At 41.2% G+C, this 18,391-nt stretch overlaps 1 protein-coding gene across 4 annotated transcripts; it reads right to left on the reverse strand.

Annotated features, from left to right (window-relative positions):
- Positions 1-409: 409 nt before the first annotated feature.
- nlrx1 (NLR family member X1) lies at positions 410-17,964 on the reverse strand. 4 transcript variants are annotated; one of them, XM_034097535.1, is made up of 12 exons: positions 17,793-17,964; positions 16,140-16,193; positions 14,334-14,446; positions 11,847-12,237; positions 11,165-11,396; positions 9,138-10,305; positions 8,777-8,960; positions 7,771-7,866; positions 7,247-7,333; positions 3,940-4,191; positions 3,645-3,849; positions 410-1,831 (listed from the first exon to the last, which is right to left on the reverse strand). In XM_034097535.1, exons 2-12 carry the CDS (start codon positions 16,154-16,156, stop codon positions 1,661-1,663), a joined length of 2,916 nt encoding a protein of 971 aa, XP_033953426.1. In that variant the 5' UTR covers positions 16,157-16,193; positions 17,793-17,964; the 3' UTR covers positions 410-1,660. The 4 variants fall into 4 exon arrangements, with proteins under 4 accessions (XP_033953426.1, XP_033953423.1, XP_033953425.1 ...); XM_034097532.1 differs by having other exon boundaries at positions 11,847-12,240; XM_034097534.1 differs by having other exon boundaries at positions 11,847-12,240; positions 17,788-17,964.
- Between the last annotated feature and the right edge of the window lie 427 nt (positions 17,965-18,391).

The following is an 18,391-nucleotide window of genomic DNA, read 5'->3' on the forward strand; positions in this document are numbered from 1 at the left end:
CACACACACACACACACACACACACACACACACACACACACACACACACACACACACACACACACACACACACACACACACACACACACACACACACACACGGTGAGATAGTGACTCCTCGCCATATAGGTTAAACATTTACCGCCTGGCAGAGAGGAGCCGACACTCTGTGGTGGAAGAAATGTCTGTGGACCCAACAGTGTCCCTTCCTTCTCGTGGCTCTTAGGTCAAAGCCCATTTGGTACGCAATAACGACGTTTTTAACAAACCCCATATTGCTTTCTATTTAATCATTTCCATTTAAAACAGCTGGTCACTTGAAGTGTCAACGTTACTCGATAAACACAAGTACATTCAAACACAAGGAAGCCGTCATTACGCTGAGCATAACAAAGAGGTAACTACCAAGTAAACAAGAACGTGTTTATGTTTGATCTGATACATCATTCAACAGAAATAACTGAGACAACACTGTTTACATTGCACCATGTAATGCAGCATGTTCCAATGCCATGCCAGCAGTGGTATTACAGCACTGCACATGCACCACATCGTGCTGATCGGAGGACAGGACATCGGATACGGAATAAAGGCAGCATTCCTCCATAACCTTTTTAACTCGGAGGGTTAAAGGCAGGTTCAAACAAAAACACAAATAAGAAAAGAAAACAGGAGCTGCAAATATTATAATTCATCGACTTCAAGAAAAAAGCTTGAAGTGATTTGGTTCGGCCCGACCATGTTGCACCAGAAACCCATAGGAAAGGGATCGGAGTATCAAGTGCTTCTGAAACCAGCTGGCCCTTTTTCATTATTGGTTAACATGAGTTTTTACAAAACCCATTAAACAAAGCAAACAAACTCAAACACAAGTAGATCTGCAAACACTTTGACTACAATTACAATATCACATGTAATACTTAATATACTTTAGGTTCTAGCAGGAAGGCTAATCATAAAATAACTTTAACACAACTTGACATTTAATGCCAGCGTTTGGTACTTGGTACAGCTCAATGAAATGAAACACGTTTCAGTTTGTGCCACAGCACCACTTAGATGTTCTACACAGACGTATAGAACAAGACCGAACAGATGCTGGTGGTGACACAAGGCAGCTGGTCACATCAGAGGAGAGCGATACACACACTTCCTCTTGATGCCGACACACTGCAGTACATATTTGTTTTCTTTTCTTTTGTCTACGGGACAACATGAAGGTACACTTTGTTCGCTCAATACATATTTAAAAAGTTATATAAGTCTTTGCACGGATGTGGCTGCACGTGACTCCGCTTCAGGAACACTTTAGGGAGGCACCCAGATGAAATCACTCGTCAGTCTCCCAGCCTAATGGACCGGATTACAGGTGATTGCAGCAGCCTTGTTATTCTACCCATAAAGACTGACTTAAAACTTATACGCAGCATATTAGCATTTAACAAACAATCTGCTTCAGTTTGAGAGGAGAACACATCAGATGATCCCTGATGAAATCCTTTATAAAGGTCACCTATTACGCAAAATCCACTTTTCCATGTCTTTTATACATAAATATGTATCACATGTCTGACAAAGTGATGAAACAAAGTGTCTTTGAGATGCTTGGTGAACTGTTGACTGCAGTCAGCGCTTTACAGTTATGAAGATGTGATCCGTTTCACCTCCTGGTCTTGATGGCCCATTTGCTTTTTCCTGAGGATGGAGGTATAGTGTCCTTCTCCAGCATCCGTAGAGTCTGCCGGACGCCCTTCTCCACCCTGCGGAAGTGCAGCCTCTTCCAGAAACTCTGCTGCTGCTGACGGCCCCACTCCAGGTCCCTGAGGAACACCTGCAGGGGGAGGGGCAGTTACTGTCGTGCATCACAATGGACTTCATGGAGGAATGTATTTGTATGCTTACCCTCTCAAACTTCCTTCCTTTGTAGTTAATGATTAAGGAAATACTTTCTTAATGCTATAAAGAGGCCCCCACTTATGTTTTCTCCCCCAAATTGAAGGCCAGCCAACTGCCTCCAACTGCCAACAGCCAACTGCCTCCAACTGCCAGACTCTGGTAGTCTGCCCGACAGGAGGACGGCCATTGAAGCAAATATTCATGGCCAGACAGCACTACTACAACTTCCATGTTAGACACGTTACGCCGTTTTTTTTTCTATTGACTGACGACGTCTTCAAATCAGCAGTTCATTTTTAAAAAAGGTAAAGGTAAAACAACTTCCCAGTACAAACACAATAGCCCTTATTTAAATCATGAGGTCCCAAATGTTGTGAAATGTGCTTAATGCCGCCAAATAATTGTTTTCTTTTTTTTCTAAAGGCTAAAGACCCAAACATGGACATAACAATAACTTATAGGAGATGACATTCCCATCTCAGACAAAAAACTGAAGAAATAAAGATACAGTCAGTAGGACCACTTCAACATTTCAAACACAAATAGTTTGGCAGCCAAAAACCACCTCAAACACAACATGGCAAGCATATTTATTGTTCCTTTAATCCCACTCTTCGTTAGAGCTCATTATTGAGCAATCCTTTGATTTTTTTTTGGCAATAATATTTTTCAAAATAAATTGTATTTTTAATCTACCCTTCAAACACCTTAAATTAAGATTACTCCTTGATTGACTTTTAAAAATATATATTTTAGCCAGAAGAATAGTTGTATTTATTAACTGTGTGCAGTCTTCACCTAAAAGCCCAAATAAAATATTAAAGGGTGTAAATGTAAATTCAATATTTGCCGCCAAATAATTTGCAAACATGATTTGTGTGGAAACATTTTCATTATTAAGATTTATTTTTTATTTTAACCTCTTTTCCTTTCTCTTTCTCGATCCTCCTTAGCAACGGTCATTACAGTCCTTGATCACAGTGGTCGGTTCCACTGGATTAACAATGTGTCTAATCAGAACTTTATTTAGCCTCCGTATTGTTTATGGTTGAATGTGGGCCGCGAACATTTTTTGGATTCTTAAGTGGGCCCTGAGTTGAAAAAGGTTGGGAACTGCTGCTCTAGGGGTTAAGATACTCAGCGTCTATTCTCCATGATGAACATGACCATTCATTCGATTGCGGGGTTTCACCACAAGAGGGCGCTTTTTCACAAAAACACATTCACCAGCTAAAATAAGATAAGGTAAGGTTTCGTGGCAGCAGCATTAATACATTGTATTGCACATAATTAGAAATAAAAGAGAGTAGAAAATAAACAATTATACAATATAACATCTCAAAATAGAAGATAAAAACAGAACTAAAAGAGTGAAAATATAAAAGTTGACCGTAAAGATACAAATCTGTAAACTATATGACAAATAAAACACTATTTAACACTTTGTCTTGTTAAGCTGATGGTTCACACGGTATTTCTCCAAGACATACAACAGTTGCACGAAAGGTCAATAATGTTTGTGGAATCAGTAGTCAATAGTTATTCATCACATATCAGTGACATCAACATCTTTCATTTTCAGTGGTGAAATTCATTTGGATTCTTAACCTCTCATACTTTTTACCTTTTTAGTTAATGATTATGCAAATGTTTTCTAAATGCTATAGTCATAGTTTATGGATATTTAACTCAGATTAACTGTTGGGTTTTTCTTATCCCTGAGGCTCCTCTCTGACTTCATTACGTACCTTCAGCTGCTCCTTGACTCGTTGGCGGTCCCAGGAGGAGATGTTCTTCTGGATCACGCTGAGGATGGGGTGCCAGTCCTCGCAGAGGTCTGAGCCCTCGGTCACTGAAGCCAAGACCTTCACCCTCCGGCCAATGTCGCTCTTGGGATCTCCTCGGACATACAGCGACTGCTTCCCCACGTCAGTGAGAGGGTTCAGGTACAAGCTGCACAACACACAACACACTACATCAACACAGGAACCTGAAGAGAATATAGTGACACTCTTCACTACACTGTGTTGCAGAGCTGCTCACTGCACAGTGTGGATGCTGGGGTGCTCCCTGCAGGCGTCCACCAGAGTCATGGCAGTCCTGTCTCCGATGTTGTTGTAGGCCACGTTGAGCTCCTGGAGGCCCTTGTGCTGCTGGAGCCTCTCAGCCAGCTCTTGGGCCCCCCGGTCCCCCAGCCCGGTGTGCATCAGGGACAGGTGCGTCAGGGACTGGTTCTCTGGGAAGGCCTCCAGCAGAGTGCTGGCTCCAGACTCCAGCAGAGTGTTGTCACACAGTCTGAAGAACACGTTAGAATAGTCAGACATTGCTGGGCTATTCAATAATGCATATATTACAAAAAGTTATATTTTAAATCAAATCGTTTCATACAATCATACTAACTGGGGTTCATATTGATTAATACAAGTGGCCGGTGGGGGTGAGGGTGAGCACCAATTCCTTTCACTTCCTTTATTTATTATTTGTTTTAAAATAAATGTTGCCTGCATGAAACTGACGAGGCAAAGTATCTAGATGCTCCCAGAAGTCCATTTACGGAACATTTTAGTCCGGTTGTCTTTCCCAAGGTCCTGATGTATTCCCCTTCACATCTGATCTAACGTTTTTTCACCGAAGTTCAGTGGTTGGGAGAAGACAGGAACTGATATTTTTGAATATTTGACCATGGCCTGTGACTGCCTTTAACATCAAGCACATTTTCTGAAAAAAGCAGGACTAATGGACCCTTTCTTTTGGGTAAACCATGTGAGATAAGGATCATTTAGGAGGCTGTGCTGGTACAGAACAAATGGTCTCACTATATCATTGGTAGTAATAATACTAATAATAATAATAATTAAAACTGCGGTCGCACTTGTGCGCGCAGTGATGAGCGGGCTCTCGCGTCCGTGCACCTGTCGGGGAGGGCGGCCGGTCGTCCCGGCGTCAAGCAGACGTGCGCGATTCCTGGGAAATGAGCCGTTTCTCATTTCTATAATTTTCGCTTCCCAGACTCCCAGGTCCTCCGTTGTGATTATAAGTTATTAGAGATGATCAAATGTGCATCAGGCTTTCTGCCCTTTACCGTTTGTTTACCCACTAATCACATGTCCCCTGGATGTTAGGTGATGTTACAGTGAGAACAGCTGCTGAGGTCAGTGCAGAAAGCAGAACAGTGTGTATAATATATATTGCTCAATAATAAATGTAACAGGCAGCCTACATTTCACACTTTATTTGTAGGCTTTAGGAGATATCTACAAATAAACAGTAGGGTTAGGGAGTGTATAGGTGTCTGTTGTAATGAATATGCCGCCAGCAAAGGGTGTTGTTGGACTAACAGTAGATGTGTGTGTGTGTGTGTGTGTGTATGTGTGTGTGTGTGTGTGTGTGTGTGTGTGTGTGTGTGTGTGTGTGTGTGTGTGTGTGTGTGTGTGTCTGTCTGTCTGTCTGTCTGTCTGTCTGTGTGTGTGTTTGTGAGCGTTTATGTGCCAGGCAGACAGGCAGGATTCAGTAGCTTATCTGACATATAAATGTTCCAAAAAGGTATATTCTCCGTTAGCTTACGAGGTCCTCGTTTCAGCTAGCAACTATTTTCTTCACAATTTAGCATCACATTGGATATGGGCAGAATTTGTGCTGGATTGGAATTTTTTGGAACATTTCCCTACGAGGACTTTGCAAAAATGTGCTTAAAATGCATGAGAAACGCACATTTTTCAAAATGGCTGACTTTCTGGGGGGCGGGGCTAATAAAAGCCAATTTGAAATATGTGTGCAATCATAATAGCAATATGTATACAGCGTTTCGTGAATATCGGAAAAACTATATGCGAGCAGTTTGGAGCAATTTGCGCCATGTAAATCGTCAAAAATGGTATATTCGCTGTTAGCTTACGACCTCCACGAGTAATTTTTCAAAAATGTGCTCCTCAATTAAGTATCATATTGGATAGGGGCTAAACCTGTCCTGCATTGGAATTTTTCTGATCATTCCCCTAGGAGGAGTTCGCAAGAACGTGCGTAAAATGGCTGAAAAAACGCACATATTTCAAAATGGCCGACTTTTTGGGGGGCGGGGCTAATGGAATGTATTTACAAATACATCCGCAATTCCATGAGGAATGTCTGTGCCAAAATTCATGAAGTTCTGAGAAACTATATGTGACTACCACATAATAGGGGGCGCTAGTGAGCAGTTTTTTTGAAAAATTACGTTTTTTTTACATTCTTCAAAAAGTCGTGGGCTGTGACGCGTGTCCCAAGTTTTGCGTACCGAAACACATTTTAGCACATCGTCATAAAATAAAAAGTACAGGCCACGCCCCCAATTGTCATTCGTTGTGACACTTTAAATATAAGTTCATACTCATCCCCAGAGTATGTCTAAAAAAAAAAAAAAAGATTTCGTCCATCGGTTCTGAGTTATACATTTGTCATGTTTTTGGCGCCCCCTATAGTCCAAAATGGAAATGACTTTTGGTGCCTATTCCCCAATACAGACTGAACCTTACCAACAAAATGTGTGGTTTTTTGGTACATTGTTGATGACTTATGAGCATTTCTATCTAAGCCCCGCCTTTTTGCAAACACGTTCAGAGTAATAACAGCCACATTTATCGACTGAACATGCTCATTTCCTACGATAATGTGTCTGACCCTCCAGCGATACTGTATACTGAGTTTGGTGTTGTAAAACAAAAATTTGAAATTTAAGTGAATATTTAACTGTTTTTTAAATTATGCTAATTAAAAAAAAGCGCTTAGGAGTTCAAGGAGATTATATGTAGAGCAGGTCCACCCGGATATGTGTGCACAATTTCAGGTCATTTGGAGTTACGGTGCGACTTTGTAAATGTATTCCGAATTGGGATTTTGATAGGTGGCGCTAGCGAGAAAGTTGGACAATTGACTCCAGTATAAGGTAGTTTTCACCAGTTCTGGCGTCCGTGCAAAATTATACAACTTTTTCAGCGTCCTAAAGGCCTCAAAAACAGGAAACGCCAGCAGAAAAAAATAAATAATTCCACCAATAACAATAGGTATCCTTGCACTTTGTGCTAGGATACCGTTGGGTCCTAGCGCTTCGTGCTCGGGCCCCAATAATTGGCATGGTAAAACGTGGTGTTTACTCATGATGTTGAAGGTGTGTTGGTTCACAATAACCACCTGCCTGCTGTTCACCCAGCAGCTAACTGCGTTTGATGAATTGGACCTGATCTGCAGCGTTGTTGATCAGGTCACTTTGAGTAACTCATTGAGTTTTGTATATTCCAAACGAAAGACAACAGCACAGTAAAGAGAGGATTCCTTTGTACAGAACCCTTAAAGACATGAGTAAACGTGTTCTTACTGTAGAGATCTAATACAGCTCTCGGGGTCTAGAAGCAGATCCCTGAGGAGGATGCAGGACTCAGGACCCAGGCTGTTAAACTGCAAACTGAGGACAACAGAGACAGGCAGACACAACAATCACACACAGCATTCACATGCTAGACGAGAATGAGTCATTAGTCAAAATGCCTTTAAAACACATCTTATGACCCATTGATATCAATAAGGCTGGACTGAAAGCACAAGAACCTCTTTGGCTTAATGCCACATCATTAACCTGTTTGAACTGGTTTAACCATGTTTTACCACAGGGATGCCACACGTTGACTCTCTTACACACTGTAACTGATTAGGACAGATAAAGTAGTTCTACTGAATTCTGATCAGTCTGATGTATTAACATTGCTATGGTTTAACAAACACTGTTCAATTCTTAGTAATATTACAGTACAACCTTTAGCAAGATGCAAACACACCACATATGTCCTTTGAAAAGGGCCCCTCTGTTATTCACTGCACACCACACAGAAGAGTGTTCCTCACTTGAGTTTGAATGTGTGTCTGAAGGCAGGCCACAGCATCGGAAGCTTGTCCTGAGTCAGCAGGCAGGAGGACAGGTCCAGCTCTTCAAGGCGATAACTACAGTCACACACCACAACATGTTTTGTAAAATGACAATACTAAACATACTAATTATATGCATTTCATATGCAGTAGATATAAACTATACTATAAACTTACAACTATACTATAGCTATAATGTCTTCAGAAACTTTTAAAAACTGAAATCTTTGCGCTGAACATCGCTGCCTGGAAAATACTTCAATACTTGTGTAATCTAGCCACAGCAAAAAAATACAACGGAGAACAGAGCTTTATTTCTGTATCATAACATATGATTTTACTAGGGCTATCAATGTTAGCGCCAATATGATAGCTGCACTGAAAATACCAGAACACTCTGTGTATCGCACAGAGGGTAACCACAGCGGCTCTCTGTGACAGTGGGTTCCTTGATGCTTTAGCTAAGTGACATGCCAATAATTCAGAAATCACGTTATGATAAAGTAAGGTACCTGAACTGTGTAATGACAATAAGTTGAATTTATCTATCTATCTAAGGAATCTTCAGATTTCTCTTTCTCTGATTGCATTTCATGGGTAAATTTTTAGATCAATTGACACCACTAGTTGTTTTTACAAGAATGCCGTGAGAGAAGCCGTAAGACTCTACTATCTTCTGGTTTAAACGTTTCAGTAAGATTTAGTCACTGAAGTTCTGCCAAAATTAAACTGCTCTTTTGTTGTAGTTTCTTGATTGTTTTTTTTATTTATTTCTATTTGTTGGCTGCGAATACGATTTCCCAGCAGTAGGTGTGGCCAAGGCTGTCATTTCACGAAACCCAATAGTTGTAGCAGCAACTCCAAGTATACTCTTTTGGATCCACTTGGTATTAAACAAGTAGAAATAATAATATCTTACAAAGCCAGGAAAAAAATAAAATGCTAAACCCTAAACACTGAACAGGTTTCAAAGGAAGCGCTTTACCTGGCAGGAGTGCACGACAGCACAGAGCTCAGGACAAAGCACTTGAGGGAGGTCATACGGATGTTGGTGAGGCAGATGCTTCTGATCGAGGCCAAAACCTCTGCGGTCAGTCTGGGGTTCTGGAACTCATAGAGGAGGAGCAGCAGATCCATCAGCTCTTCTGGGGGCTGAGGCTGGCTCAGCTCTAGTGTTAAATAAGAGAAAACGTCAACATAATAAAAAACGTTTGAGCGCAGGGGCTCTTTCAGGGGAATTCTGATGTGTCAAGTTAACCTTAATAGACTTACAGTACTTAAACAATCACTCAAGTCAAAAGACAAAGTACACTGTGTAACAAGACTGACAAGAACATATCTGTTACCTTTGACAAGGTACTTCCTGAGGGCATGAGTGATCTGGACCACAGTGGTGCTATGAATGCTGCAGCCGAGTTGCTGGAGAAGGACACGGTTACCGTAATGCAACAGCCCCCCCATGAAGATAGGGTAGAGCTCAAAAGGCTGGGCCTCACAGATCTGCTCGGGCTCTGGGCCATGGACTCCCAGGAGGCTTTGCTCCACCTGATCCAGTACGTCCTCGTTGTCGCGATCCTCGGTGCGGAACATCTCGGCAGCCATGGTTCTGGCGATGCTACCTTTGTTTTTAATGCTGATCTTCTCGTAGAGCTTTGGAAAAAGCTTAAGGAGGTTGAAAACAGCGAATATCCGGAGGGGAATGAACTTAGAGAGGATGTTAAAGATGGCACTGACGTCTTCACTGGCTTGACCAATGGCCAGAGACACCTGCTTGGTCATCTTCTCCAGAGCAGATTTGTTCTCTCCTAGGACGACGTAGAGAGCTGCCAGGTACTCCTGCATGGCCGGGACAGCAAAAACATACCGCTTCTGATCAATCTTACTGGGGTCTTCTGGTGAATGCTTGAAGCTTTCTACACAGGGAGCCAAGAAGAAGTCGAGCACATCAGTCCGGAACATGGCCAGCTGACGCAGCTCCTCATCCGTCTTGGTCTTCCCTCCGATCCACTGCTCCAGTTCCTCTTCTGAGAATGACGTGCGTTTGTTCGTCACGCCGTCAAACGCAAGTTTCCCGACTGTACGGACTACATACAACATCAGAGAACTGTGCTGCTCCTGAATGGCCGCATTTGTCCCTGTCCCTGTGCCAAGCACCTCCCCTCCAAAGTTGAGTCTGAGGAAACTGGTGTAGATGCCGGTCAGTGTGCGGATGGGTGCCTTGGCGTCTGTGAAATGGAGGAAGTGTAAGGTGGCACATGTGAGCCAGCAGTAGGACGGGAGGAAGCAGGCTGCAGCCAGCTGGCTCTCTCTCTGAAGGTTGAGGTAGAGTAGCTCTATCAGACCATGGGCCTCATTATTATGTGTAGTTTCTCCAGTGTGCTGCATCAGGCGGCTGGTGAAGTAAGCTCGCTGGCGGTCCAGATCATTGAAGCCACAAATCTGGGCATAGCGAGTCACGTACTTCTGAGGGATACGGTCCAGAGCAGACAGTCTGGTGGTAACCAAGACGCTGGCCTGGGAACATACAACAGCCAACTTATAAAACCAACAACAACACATATTGAAATGAATACACTTAAGAAATAAACACAGATTTAAAGAGTACCTAGTATACTTTTGCAAACCTTTTGGCTTGTTCGGCCTTGGGTATTTTCATTGATTCAGCTTGGTACAAGAACACAGCATTTCTCTGTAGAACATAGAACATCACCCTGATAGTGATGTTGCAAGGACTAAAACCCAGAGATGAGTTAGCATTTGACCACTTCCGGTTCTCCGCTCAAAGTCAAAATGCTTCCCCTTTTTTGGAGCATATATCCAGGGAAAAAGTTCAATTTCCTGATTCTTTTTGCCATGTTTTTGTATTGTGTTATTTGGTCATTATTATTTGGAATATAATTGAATATTATGGATGACTGAAGGCTGGAAAGTGCTCTTGAGCTGTAGAAGACTAGGTTCCTTTTCTTAAAACAAAGAATTTGATTATTGTTGTCGTGACAACTGTCATTATAGATAAAATGCCATATAAAAATCTAACACCAGCGAAATTGATATTGCCTTGGGTGCACAACGGAAAAAACTATCCAGTTCAGTGCTTTCCTAAATAATATATTTATATGAAGAGCTGGAGCTCACATATTTCACAGCTCCAGCTCTTTAATTTAAAACAGAATAAATACAGTATGAATATGACCAAGTAACACATAAAAGTATAGACAATCTTTATTTAGCCCTTATTTAAGCCTTCCAGCTGCTTTAAAGGAAATGATCCTGCCCTTTACTCAAGGCTTTTATTGTGAAACTTCTGCAGGAAGTGCTGATTACAGAGAAATAGAACAGATGAATACATAACATTACAGTGATTGTCCCTCACCTCAGGCAGGAGGTACTTCCTCAGCAGGTTGACCACCACTACACCTGGAGGCAGCACCTCATTGGGGTCACTGCAAAGCTCCGTGGCTCCAATCCGGAAGTCTAGCTTCATCTTCTCCATCCCATTGAAGAGGAAGAGTACATCCCTGGCCTGGTTTCCCTCCCCGCCCAGCAGGGGGTGTTTTCTTAGGTGGAGGTACTTCCTGCCCACAAGGTCCATCAAGGAGACCGCCCTGCGATGGAGGGGATAATTCACTTTGTGCAATTTATTACTAACATATCCATCGACGTACATTTACGGAAGAGGATTAGGGCCACATTCATTCTTTTTTTGTTCCGAGAAAAAAGTCAGAATTCTCTTTTTTCTCCCAAAAAAAATTATGTTTTTTTGTTCTGAGAAAAAAAAAAATCCAAATTCGGACTTTTTTTCTCAGAACAAAATAATAAACGTTTTTTTTTTCAAATCCTCCCAAAAAAAATAAATCATGTGGCCCTAATCCTCTTCCGTATGAACTAAATCTGGGCCACCGTGTCCATTTTCATATTCTAGATGAAATTCTAAAGAAAATAGCTTTGAAATCTAATCTTACAACCAGCTACAGCAAACTGATTTTTATTTCCCATCTATGCTTTCTGAAGTGCTCCCGTAGGCATTTCTTCATTACTATATATATCTGTCTTACTTTGACAGTTGGCCCAGGTCCTCACAAGAGAAAGGAACCAGCAGCTTGAAGTGAGTCAGGGTGGTACCAGCGCACCAATCCAGCACCAGCTTTCGCACCACAGTACTTTTCCCGGTCCCCACGGCCCCGTACAGCAGCACGTTGAGGCCCCGGCCCTCACTCCAGGCATCGGTGGTTTCAAACAGCTGCTCCACGGTCACATGGCCGCTGGAGGGGGTCTGGGTTTGGAGAGGGGAAGTGAGCAGTCCTGCCCTCTCCTCTGCATTTCTTTCCAGGATCAGCGGGTCCACATGCATGGTCTCCGGGCTGAAGAAGCCTCCAAACTGTTTCTCCTCCTGAGGAAGGTGGCTGAACCACAGGAAGAGCTTCTTCTTGTGGATCTCTATGGCTTCTTCTGTAAGAGAGTAAAAAGTGAGCTTCACACTTTGAGTTAAAGCTTTCCCAACTTCCCTTTGACATAAGAGTCATATTTTCAGATTTCACAAAATACCTCGAGAGCTGCTCTTGACATGTACATTTTTCTTTTTTTCTAAAAGAGGTGAAATAGTGTAATGATGTTATGTGTAGTTCTGTTTAGGATGCATTACATAATCTTGCATAAATGTTTTAGTGTTCCTTTGCATCAAGTCTTTTTGGAGCTGTAAGGACTTAACACTCAGTGAACACCTGTTCAAATGTAAAAAGTCCACTTTATAACGGATGACAATCAACCAATCTGCACTTCAAAACCTGAGCATGTTAGCAGACACTAGAAATACACTTGTAAACTAGGATAATGTTTTAAAAGATCTTAGGGTAAACATAAGCAACTATTATAAAAGGCTATTGGAATAACTTAAAACCCAGACTTGACTTACCACTGGTTCAACCGACGCTACTACACGGTGAGGTGAAGCTATGCGGCCTTGAGCTAGCATTATGCAATGCCTATTGCATTTACGCTTCTAAGAGGTGATAATATGTGGAGTCTATCCTGCTGAACAAATGTGCAAGTATCATAAATTAGATTACAGAGCTTATTTTCAGACATTTTCCAAAATCCAATGGAGAAATCATATTGATTTTGGTCGAGGGAGCACTTTGAGCGATAGAACTACTAACAAAGCACTTATATACTAACAAAGGACTGGTTACCTAAAGCCAGTTGAGTAGCACTTGAAATGTTTTGCTCTATGAAACCTGGTGTACTTATATCATTCTGTTTTCTTCAAGGTTGCATCTTCTGGTTTGAATGCACTTCTTGTAAGTCGCTTTGGATAAAAGCTAAATGCAATGTAATGTAATGTGATGCTAACTTTTGGGTGGGCCTACAAAAAGATGTCATCACTGCACCACTCCATTAAGACTACAGATGATGTAGCTCCAACTACAACTGTACCCAGAGGAGTATTGGCCATGAAAGCTGAAGTTCTTTTTACACTGTGGTCTCGGCACTATTTTAATGTGGGCAACGAGCAATGAGAACAGCGTTTGGACCATTGGCATGTTCCTGACCGAGAAACCAGCTGTCTGTGTGGTATTGTGGGTCCCAGCTCGCTGCTACACAATAACCACACACACCTGTACACATATCACCAAGCTATAAGTCTGCTGTTGATAATGGAAACATTTGGTCATGTGAGTTGATTAACTTAACTGAACTAAACTTGTATTCTTTTAGATATATAACATTATTCATACCAGTGTGTCAGTCAGGAAACTTTTCAGGTGTGTAGTTTAGAAGAAAGTGAAGCCTAAGTTTGAAGATGGCAGCTTGAATAATGCTGGCAGGGAGGGAGGGTCTAACGAGAGAAGGATCATGGGAAAGATCCGGAGTGTTTGGAGCCTGAGCCCTGACTGGAACAGAAACCATCTCTGCTTCTGCTGCATATTAAGAACATTCATAATATTGTATCTGTCTCTGCTTCACTACTCTATGGAAGTGGAGTACTAAAGTGCTGTCGTGCCCCTTTAAGAGCAACCTGCTGCTGCTGCTAATAATACTTACATAACCACTCAGCGTTAGCACTGTCCTGAAACCTTCCACCGAATGCTAAACTCCAATCATGAAGTTGTTCAGAAACAAAAACTGTTAAAAATCGACATCCTGTATTTACACTATGAATAAACCTTGTTTGTTTTTTACTGTTTTAGTTTTATGTCAGAAAGCAATGTTTTTTTTTGTTGATTTGTCAAAAATAAAAAAATGTCTTTGCATAATGTCATTTTGAAAAATCTAACAGTTTTCAAAGATAATTTAATTGTTAGAAATAACTTTTTTCAAAATGATTACATTTTTGAACAAAGAAAAATGATTTAAATGTTAAAGAATCATCAATCTGTTGAAACAAATCACCAATTCTTTGAAAAAGATCTGTCATTATAGAAATCTGTCATTTAAAAAAATCACCTTGTTCCTGAAAAAAGGCTTAATTGTGTCAACAATCAACAACATTCAATTTGACTTTTTGGTCAAAAAGCAAAGAGGCTTCAAACGGAGTTGAGCACCTGGTCCTGAAGGGGGGGAGCAGAAGCTCCTGCAGTGAATTCCAGTGGCGGAGTAGAGAGAATACTCCGCCCTCCTCTTCCACCTCCATGCTCCCAGCAGCTGACTCAGCTGTCTGCGAATCACAGCACATCCCACAGTCAGCATGGTTTACAATCTTTAACATTCAAATCCACAGAGACAAGCTTTAAAGGTCATTTTGATCTCACAGTCAACAGGTTGCAGCAGACACACATTCCCCCAAGGCACTGCCATTTTAAACAGGCACTCACATTACACCCTGTAATTCTACTAAGGCGCACCCTATGATGCTTTCACACACACGGAAATGTTAATTGCACGATAAGAACAAGTATTATGAGTACCATTCTGTCTATATGCTGTAAATGTATTATCTCTTGGATTTACACACGGCATCTATTGCACGTCTGTCCGTCCTGGGAGAGGGATCCCTCCTCTGCTGCTCTCCCTGAGGTTTCTCCCATGTTCCCTTTAAACTGTGGGTTTTCTCTGGAAGTGTTTCCTTGTACGATGTGAGGGTCTAAGGACAGAGGGTGTCGTTTTTCTCATACTGATATTCTGAACAATCTGTGCGGTTGTATTTGCTGTAAAGTGTCTCTACTGTAGGCTATTTGTATTATATGTACAGCACTTTGCCTCGACCAACAATCGTTTACAAATGTGCTATATAAATAAAACTTGATTTGATTAAGGGAATTTCTTTGTCTAGAATGCTAGGTCTCATTAAAAAACAAGTATTAAGTAATAATCTCCAAGATTGGCAATTGAAATACCTGCTATATATTCTGCTCAATCACCATATCACCACAAGAGGTAACACGACTGTTGCCCTATGGACAGTTGCAAGTCCTTGCACTTGCAGTACTATGAACTGTATGTCTTTTGCAACTTTCCTAGGAAAGGTAACACCGTTCAGATTTCTGGGAAGTGTGATCATATGACACACTTACAAAGTTGCAACATAAATGTAACAACATTTTTTTTTTTTTAAGGTGGGGTAGGTAAGTTTGAGAAACCGGCTCGAGATACACTTTTTGTTATATTCCATGGAATGCTCTTAACATCCCGATAGCAATGAATATCTGAAGTGCTTTGACAAAAAATCCATCAAAAAAACGTCATCTGTAGAAGCCGTAATACTGTAAAACGTACAACCAATGGCCTACCTGCCTGTCAGCCTTCCATCTGTGCACAAACTTATCTCGTGCCCTCATTGGTCATGTGCGCGTTCGTGTGTGTGGAGGAGGGGCTCTGTGAGGAAGTGGCAGATTTTTTCCAAATTCTAGCGCACTCGAGCTGCTTTCTCCAGAATTACCTACCCCGCCTTTAATGTCAATTAGAGCCCAACCATTGACAGCCCGGGTTGATGTGGATACGCGGGGATTGATGCGTTCTAACTTGTACAACAGGTTTGGATGAGTTTTTTTGGCATGTTTAATCGCACAAATCCACAATCTCTTTCACTCTTGGTTTTCTTTCTTGAGGCAGGATTTTGTAGAAACAAAGCCAGGCTTGTCTCCTTTTTGGTTTGTGCATACAATTGAAAAAGAAATATCTGGCATTTTGGCTAACAGCTTAGATGTGGTTAGCATTTACTGACACCTGTTATATCGGAGAACAAACATGAACATTTTGTACGCTTGTGTTAACCACAGATCTCATTTCATGCATCTAACCAAAAACACATTCAGAAAACCATTGACTTCCAACTGATAGAGCCGTACTCATTCCTGCACCCCTCTAAAGGGATGTGACCTCACAACTATGAAAAACAATTGGTCACCTACCTCTGCACTGAGCTCATCCTTCTGTTCTGCTGCCTCTTTGAGTCAAGGAGCACTCTGTGGAAAACAGGGAACGCACAATTGTAGACATTTGTCATTTTCAATCAGGTAATCTTGAGTTTTTTTAATCATTTTTTAAACAGTGCTTTGTCTGTTGACAGAACGAGCCGTAGCTTGTCTTCACCTCTTATAATTGAAAATGTAGAAAGCAAGATCCTTCACATCCACATGACTTAATCTCTCAGAAATACCATCTGCAGCAGCAGCAGCAGCAGCAGCAGTAGCAGCCGCAGCAGCAGCGGCAGCAGCGATAGCCGCGGCAGCCGCGGCAGCAGCAGCAGCGGCAGCCGCGGCAGCCGCGGCACCTGCCACAAGAAGCTAAACTGCCAGCGGCCACTATTTGAGCTAGCTCTGTCTCAATTATTGGGAAATCTGCTGCTCCATGCTTATGTTAATTACTATTTAGAGTAAATAAGCACATCTGTTCTGTATGTTATATATGTGTTTGTTAAATCATCCGTTACATTGGCAATGGAGTGACATAAGTTAAATCATGTTCAGACATGAATATCCCTTGAGGGTTAATGCACTGATCTACCAATCAGAGTGACCTTGGGCAAGATACCTGTCCAAAGATTGCTCCCGCATGTTTACAGTATTGAAAAGTGTATTTGGGTCGCTTTGGAGTCAAACCCATAACATGAAGACAATAATGTGATATAAGTTTAAAATAATATCAAATAATACCCAGAAAATCGTCAACTTTTTGAGATCAATGTGTTTTTTGCACCATATAACAAAATATATATTTTTATTATTTCATCATATTTGACGCGTCAGGCAAAACAATGTCTCAAAAACAAATATTGATGATCTTTACATTTACAACATTTGAACTGATTTGGGTCTTTCTCTTAATTTTTTCAAACAAGTCCTTATTTCACAAAACAAGGAAAAAAAGGTTTGATTGCTTTTTGATAATATTTGGAAGACACTTTTTTACCAACTGTATACATAGACAAATAAATTCAACTCAACAAACTTGTTTTAGCGTTTTGGACATGGTTTATTTGAAATGTCATTGGTGGGACAGAACATGTCCACCAATTCTGGAATGACCCCTCAATTTCCAGACATATCAATCTTTAGTTAGTTTAATTAAATCATCTAAACAGTGTAGGCCTATTTGGCATTGCGGAAGCATAATGTAAACTGCATCATGAAACTGGAGCAGGACACCGCCAGCAGACGTCTGAACACTAGTAGGCTGAGAACATTGTGTGACAGTTACATAACGTTCAAACTGACAGGCGAGGAAGTGGAAAACTAAAGGACGTGACATTTCTATGGCACAAGTTCCCTGGACACTGGTGTTGAGCCAAGTCTAATAAAACATTAAAATAGAGGAAGGGAACTTTAGGTTACTGACTTAACGTTACTTAAACACCTGGCATTGGCAATAGTATTTTAAGATACAGTTCCAATACATTTCATATATTCATTGCGTAGAAGCAATACCAGGAAGCACGAGTCAGTGTAGCTATGTATTATAAACATGTCTCTATCCCTTCACATGCTAAACTAATAAAGTTATGAATGCAAACCAAATGTGAAGTAAAATGTCACGGGAAATGAAACGATAGTAGCATACAGTACCAACGCCTTATAGTCCTGCGTCCTTGTCTCCCATCGGTGGCTGTGTCAGCGGAAATTCAGGTTATCTTATCTGACTTCATTCATTCCTGTTCATTACTCCTCATCGCTATCACTCTGTTTACTGACTGACTACCGTAACGCGACAACCGAGAGGTACACTTTAATATGTTCAGTGCTGTGTTCCGCTACAGGGGAAGTCCGGTAGGATTTTCAGAATAAAATACACTTCTGCCTATCAACAGTAAAACAATTAGAGGCCAACTGAAAAACTGTTTTTAGCTTATTCATGAGTGGCCAAATGCAATAATTCATAGTCACAATGTTGACCGAGTAGTGTGTTGACCTGCAAGATGGTTTTATAAAAACTGTGTTTTTTTAACCAACAGTTAAGGTTGAGCCTGCAAGCCTGGCTGTGTGTTACTGTAAATACAATCTATGTTTAAAACGAAATGTTATTTTGAGGTTAAATAATTACAAATAAGACATACAGTATATTCATGGTAGGTTTTTGCAAGTTGTAAGACCTTTATGCCAATGTTGCCACCTTATCTTATCTTATCTTATACATGTCCAGCATAAAGATCTTAACCCTTCCAAAA

This window comes from Pseudochaenichthys georgianus, chromosome 13, assembly GCF_902827115.2.
Source record: "Pseudochaenichthys georgianus chromosome 13, fPseGeo1.2, whole genome shotgun sequence".
Lineage (NCBI taxonomy): Eukaryota > Metazoa > Chordata > Actinopteri > Perciformes > Channichthyidae > Pseudochaenichthys > Pseudochaenichthys georgianus.

Coding starts and splice junctions, on each gene's coding strand:
- nlrx1 (XM_034097532.1), bottom strand. Junction 11,397..11,846: donor GACCTGGGCCAACTGTCAAA/GTAAGACAGATA, acceptor CCTCCATCGCAG/GGCGGTCTCCTTGATGGACC. Junction 8,961..9,137: donor CAGGAAGTACCTTGTCAAAG/GTAACAGATATG, acceptor ATTTAACACTAG/AGCTGAGCCAGCCTCAGCCC.